We start from the raw sequence: 6950 nt of genomic DNA on the forward strand, positions 1-6950 counted from the left end.
TATAATATTTTGGAATTTTTTGTATTTTCGTTTCAATTTGGAGACCGTCCAATATTTTATTAAGAGCAATTATTACATATATTAATTAAACTACACATATTAATTAAACTTCTTTAAAGACAAGAATTTGAATTTTTCGAAAAATTCCCTGACTTTTCCTTAATTTCCTTGACCGTCTTCAATTTCCCTGATATTTCAGTGATTTCTCTGCTTTCCAATTTTTGGCAATCCTGTACATAATTATTTCGATGATTCAACAAAATTATTTTTAAATATTTCTTCTTTCCGTGCAGTTACGAAAATTAGTTAAAAAAAAAAAGAATCAAGATAGAGAGATGCTAATCGTTTACGTGAAAGGGAAGGGTTGCCTCTTAGAAAATGTCTTCGATTAATCGCGACGAAAAGCGACGCCAGAGCTTGTCGACGCGCTCGTATTCGACGGCCGACGCGACGCGACGCGCCGCGCTGCGCCGGGAGACGCGTTTGTCGGCTAGAAAGATTTAAATTTGGCCCACACCCGAAACACCCGATGCCATACGGTGCCGTATAGGTTCGTCGTCCGGCCGTGTCTCGCGCGCGATCCAAATAGCCGACCGGCTAGGCGAAGCATCCCCTTCGTTTCACGCGAAGGACGGCGAAAATAATCTGCCGTCCGCGCGCGGAGCGAGTTTCCGATAAATCGCGCGCCGCGACCATGTTTTTCGTGTCTGAGATTCGAGGCTTTTATCCGTGGTTCCACGGCGACAAGGAAGGGGGTTTGGACCAACCATGTTATTTGACAAACGATTCTTTATCGAAATCGACAATCATAATTAATGGACAGTTAACACCAATAAAGAAGGAAAAAAAACCGTGAGAGTCGAAGCAAGTTGAAGGCTCACGAGTGGACTAATGAAGACACGAACTGAGAAAAGATTGGATGAATTATGCATACGTAATCGAAATAGATTGTACATTGAGAGAAAAGTATTTGTGATTATAATTGCATGTTAGAATAATTATGAGCTCCATTTTTATATATTTATTACTGTTATAATGTTAATAATTATATTTATTATATTCAGTAATTAAATAATTATTATATTTAGTAATAAGAATTACATTTATAAAATTATATGTATAAAAAAATATAGGCGGAGCTATTCTCTCAGTTTCAACTTTAAAGTAATACGAAAATTTACGATAACTCTATCTTACGATAATATTTCTTAGCAGTAACGTGTTTATAATCATGATTGCTCCTTGGGAGTACAAGCACAATCTCTAAATGACCAGCGTGTGGTTCATAAACATTATCGCAAGAAATGGACGAAAAAACTCTGTTGTACCGCTACACCCTGATGATTGTCTCCGAAACAATTTTTAAATCATATAATTAAGTTTGATACATAAAATAATAAATATTATATACTAACATTACAGCAATTATAAAAAATGGCTTCTAACTATATTATTTAATCGTGCAATTATAATCGCAAATGCTAAATATCTTATTTTTGTCAGTATTCTGATAATTTGAAGCGGAATTACGATGCGATTAATATATCATGTATTATTTTCTTTTATCGTTTGATTTAAAATGAGATAAAATATTGCTGGCTGCGCAAAATTCGTTTAACGATAAATTATCGTTCATGAAACGCGAATCGTTCATAAATCGTCGAAAGTTCGACAGACTTCCTGCATTTCATGGAGACATATGTTAATTCTACAGATTGAGTTATGTGGAAACGAGCTTCGACAATGCGTAAAATTTTCAGTTCACAAAATAAATTTCATGTAGTGACAGCCTTGAATGAAGTTATATAACGTGATAAAATTGCATTACGTTGGAAATTTCGATGATTTAAGAATAATATAATTTGTTAATTAGGTCAGATGCAAAATAAATTATCGCGCGAAAAAACTGAAATAACTATGCAAAGATATGCATGCACGCATCACAGATACATTACAATTATTTTTTTAAAGTTTTCGAATCCAAATGGCGTTTACGTGTTAAATTAATCAATATTTTCAACATAATTAATCCGCAAGAATTATTCATGTAGGCAGAATTTAATACAGAGAGTTAATACCGTAATTTACGATAAATTGTTGCTACTATCTACTATCACCATGTTCTTTATTTCATCGCAACGATAAAAGAATATATGGCTCGTATTCTTATGCGACGATAAGCCGCGGAGCGTTCAAGTTTCGTGTTACTCAAAATGAAATCGCACGGTCAATGAGAGTACGTACAACGAGAATCTGTAATGTATCGAAATCACGATACATTTCCTTTTTTACCGCGATAAATCTCACAATTTCCATGAAAACAAAATGAAGAAGAAAAAGTAAACGGAAGAGGAAGAGTAGCACAGCTACGAGCTGTACCTCTTATCACTGACGAGACATCCTTAGGCCGGTAATCCGCGCGCTTCTTATCTTATCCGCGATATATACCTGGGTTCCCCTTGCGCAGAAAATCTGGAGCACTCAGCCCACTCAGCCGCACAAAGAGACTACTCACAGGCACGTGGAAACACACACATACATATTACACACGCACACACACGCACGCACGCACACACACATACACACACACATCACACCACCCACCCACCCACCCACACACACACACACACACACACACACACACACACACACACACAAACACACAAACACATACGCGGCACCGGCACGGAAAAGTTTTTCAGGCGTGCACGTCGCCGTCGCAACGATAAAACCGGACGGCGCGTGTGATATCGGCGAGACTCCGCGAAAAAGCGACCCGCGCGTGCCGGCAAGCCGGCCGTGTAGGAGCGGGTATTTCGAACGCGCACGGGATGCGCACGACGTCGGCAGTGCCAACAAATCGAAGTACTTGGATAAAAGACCGAAAGACGTCTCTTTACCGACCCGAATCTACTGTGACTAGGGTTACCATATCTGAATCACTGCAAGAGAAAAATATCTATGTTACACCTTTTAAAAAAAAAAAAAAAACAAGAATATTCGGTGGAGATGATAGCAGAGAATATAATTTTTTTATACGTTATCTCTGATGAAAAGTTTTCTCATAATTTTTATACGAATTGGAATATTTTTCAGAAATACTCAGAAATATTCGGAAAATTTATATCTTCTCTCAGAACTTCTCACACAAATGAATTCTGAAATATTCTGAAATTTCTCATCCCATAATTTTTAAAAAGTATTTTTAAATTTTTTAGATTTTGTAACATTTCATCAGAAATTATACTTACAAAAAATCTTAAAAATCTTACAATATTTCATAATTAACATATATTAACATATATGAAAAATTTTGAGAAAAATTTTCACCAGGGTAAACATAGATATTTAATATAATATAATTTTTCTAGAACATAATTTGTATTGTCAATACTTATTAATAAAAATTAATAATAATTATAATTTTATAAATATAAAAGAAGTTTTACTTTTCGAAAAGGAGTGCATATATTTCTTTAACAAGTACGGTTGGTAATTCTAACCATGGCGAGATACTAGAGATAAAGTAGCGTTCGTTCGAGGAGCTTCATCGGCCGTTCTCAATTCGAATTCGCGAGTAAATCTCGGAAGAGAGATTGATCAAAAAGGAAGCAAAATACGGAGGAAGGTAACTTCTAGATGAGAAAACGGTCAAATATTCCGACGGTCGGTAACGATATGATGCAAATCGTAAAATTTCTGAATCTGTTTGATCGGTAAAGGTACTGCATGTCGGTAAAATTCGTGTCTGTATATCCGATATCTATATATGCGATATATCTATACTTATATGCGGATATACGTGTAGATTAACTTTAATCTCGGTTTTATTATTTTATTATTTTTTATGTTTTTTAGTGTCCAATTTTTACCAATATAGATTAATCTCATTTAACTTGCTCTTCATTTTTTTTAGTTATTAAAACTAAAAAAAAAATTAAATGTAGATCCAAAAGTATAATTCTTTAGACTATTCAAATAATTAGAACGTTTAAGCTTTAATGACAATGCTGCAAAAAGTTTTAACATTTTAGCAATCAATTTGAGTGTCCTACATAATTATTTTTATAGTTGAAATAAAATTATTTTCAGATCCAGCTAAATTTTTAGATACGTCAGTGAAATCTAATCTTTCCGTGTAATTGAACCGAGATTAAAATTAAATTACATTAGTAGAAATGAATAATTCTTAGAACTCTATAATAGGAAAAGATACAAAATAAATAAGTTAACCGAGATTAAAGTTAATCTAAATAAAAATGGACGAATCTAAAATTAGAACATAAAATGACTTATAAGATGTCTTTTAGATAATTCTTGCAAAAATTATTTTAAAACTTTTTAGATGTTATGTCTTATAGAGGTTATTTTATGTTCTGAATATGGATACGTAATGATTTGTGAGTTTCTTTTATCTCGGAAGGATCGTTCAGAGTATTATAATATAATACACTGAAGCCCAGTTTTTCATTATCTGATTAATTTGTGGTTAAGCTTAACCTGTTTCACCCAATAGGTTTCATTCATGACATCATCGTAGATGAAGCTCATTAGATAAAACATCAAGTTAAGCTTAACTACAAGTTAATCAAATGATGAAAAAGCAGACCTAAGAAATTCTCAGTTCTTATCATTTGTCCAGTTGAGATTTGCTTAAAAATATGTCTCCGAGCTTGAATAAATTCTTTCGGAATTATTCACAGATTTTTGCTAGATTTGTTATATTATAACTGGTTTTTGGTAAGAAAGTATCTTCGGTATCTCTCTTACCGCACTGTAGAAATTCTAGAGATGTGCTTAAAAATTCAAACTAGGATTGAAGGCACTTAAGTCGAAAGAAAAAAAAAGAAAAAGCCGGTGTACTTTCTCGCCGTTTCGAGCATGCCGATGCACCCGAGCGAGTTCCATCTCCGCGAATTTCATAGAGAAGTCACGTAGAGAAAAATTGCAGCGTTAAAAAAAAGGAAAAAATAATCGTAATTTAAAGAAATCGATTCGTAAGATAATATATGTTATCAGATTCCGTGGGAAGTGTTTCTTTGTCTAGCTCTCGAAATCGGATAAGGCTCGCATCCGTCTGCGTGGAATCGCTATCAGTTTGACGAAAGATCTCGCGGTGTGAGACGCATAACTGTACGATTCGTAGCGTGCGTCGTAATAACGCGTAAGCGCGATAAGATAAAACAGAATGATCGTGCTTGTTATTTAATATCATGATACGTACGAAATCCAGAGACATTTCGATACACACACACGGAGGCTTTGAAGAAACGACTAAGCCAGGCATTTTGAGAAAGTCACGACCGGTATTTTGATGATTACGAGCTGTGACCAATATTGCAATACTCGATTTGAGCGTGGATATTGCAACGCATTGGTATCGATCGTCATTACAAATGCTTTCCTAAAGGCTAATCAGGATTGCCACAAAACTGGAAATCAGAGAAATACGGGAAATTAGGAAAAAATCAGGGAATTTTGCAAAGTTTTCTGGAAAATTGAAATTCTTCATTTAAAAAAATTTAATATGCGTACATTAATATGCGCACCTACGCAGTTTTGGAATACTATCAAATTAACAATTATAAAGTAACATCAGTTACCAACATTAATAGTAATTTACATTACTATGTACATTAAATTGCTCTCTCTATATATATTAATAAAATATTTAACGGTTCCCAAATCAGGACAAAACTACAAAAATAAAATTTCAAAATATTATTGAAAATCGGGAAAAATCATGAATTTTATTTGAAATAAGTTATGGAATTTTATAAGGAATTTTATGAGGAATTGTAGTATTCCTGCTAATGTACAGTATGCCCTTCTGTTACTTACTTTTTGCTTCTTGTCTTTTTCTCTCTTTGCGAATTATTTTATCGATAAATGTGTTTTTTTGTCACGTATTTCTTGTCTCTTTCGGATAAGTTCGTCAAGCTTTATCTTAGATAATAAAAACAAAGAAATAGGGAACATAATAAGAAACAAAAAAGACAAAAGATAAGAATAAAGAAGGTAGTAAAGAACGAAAAATAGGAAGCACATTGTAGATAGTAGCCTTAAATATTGCTTATGTGTATATTCTTAAACGGACACTTCATTCCTAAAAATTGCCGTATGAGAACGTCGAGAATGTAATACCATCGTGCTAATCGATGAAGTAGCGTTATTCTAAAATGAACATCAACCGCGAGTCGTTCTGTGATTTGAAAATAGAGAAGAGAAATTCATTGGTTATTTTATGATGCTTCGCTCCTTGATGATACTTTCGAGGAACATTGTCGCATTTCTGCTTTCGTCGCTAAAAGTTCAAGTCAGATTCGTACGTCGAACCTGTGACTATGTTGAAGGAGAAATCGTCGTTTGTAACGTCGCGCGTTGCGCGTTGCGCGTCGCGTCGCGTCGCGTCGCCGGTCGACAAACGCGGCGAAAGATCGACCTTATTTTTCGCGCGCTCACCTGAAGCTCCGCTTGCGAAACGTCGATCTCGCCGCGGTAGACGAACTCGATGATGAACTTGAGGTCGTTAAAGCAGACGTCCTGCGGCATGATGATTGTCGGGTGTTTGCAAGGGTTCGATAACAGGAGCTTCTGGAAATAGGAGCTGCAAGCCGACAACACCACCTGAACAAATGGAAAAGAACAAGATCGTTGTAAATAAATAAAGACAACACGTCGACGATTAAATCGCTGTTTCCGATTAAATCTCGACATGCGAATCTACCAGGTAATGCGAAAGAAGCGCTCGTGCATTGCGATTGTTTTCATTTTATTTCTCGAACGTGTCGAAATTACCAAGTAAGTTCTATCGTACAAGTTTTCTCCGTTGTTTCGAAGTTAAATATCGACACTTCAATTAGCTATTGAGATATCAAGAATCTGAAAGCGTTTATCTATAAAACAAAGTGTAGTATGTATATATATATATATATATATATATACAATTA

At 34.8% G+C, this 6950-nt stretch overlaps 1 protein-coding gene across 3 annotated transcripts in view; it reads right to left on the reverse strand.

Moving 5' to 3' along the window:
• Positions 1-6950, reverse strand: part of LOC108694072 (protein bric-a-brac 2-like) — a 64040-nt gene that overhangs the window by 29094 nt on the left and 27996 nt on the right. For all 3 annotated transcript variants that reach the window (XM_018203357.1, XM_018203358.1, XM_018203355.1), the window contains exon 3: positions 6463-6627. In XM_018203357.1, coding sequence (XP_018058846.1) covers positions 6463-6627 — 165 coding nt within the window. The remainder of the gene's footprint in view (positions 1-6462; positions 6628-6950) is intronic.

Source organism: Atta colombica, unplaced genomic scaffold (genome assembly GCF_001594045.1).
Source record: "Atta colombica isolate Treedump-2 unplaced genomic scaffold, Acol1.0 scaffold112, whole genome shotgun sequence".
In the NCBI taxonomy this organism is placed as follows: Eukaryota; Metazoa; Arthropoda; class Insecta; order Hymenoptera; family Formicidae; genus Atta; species Atta colombica.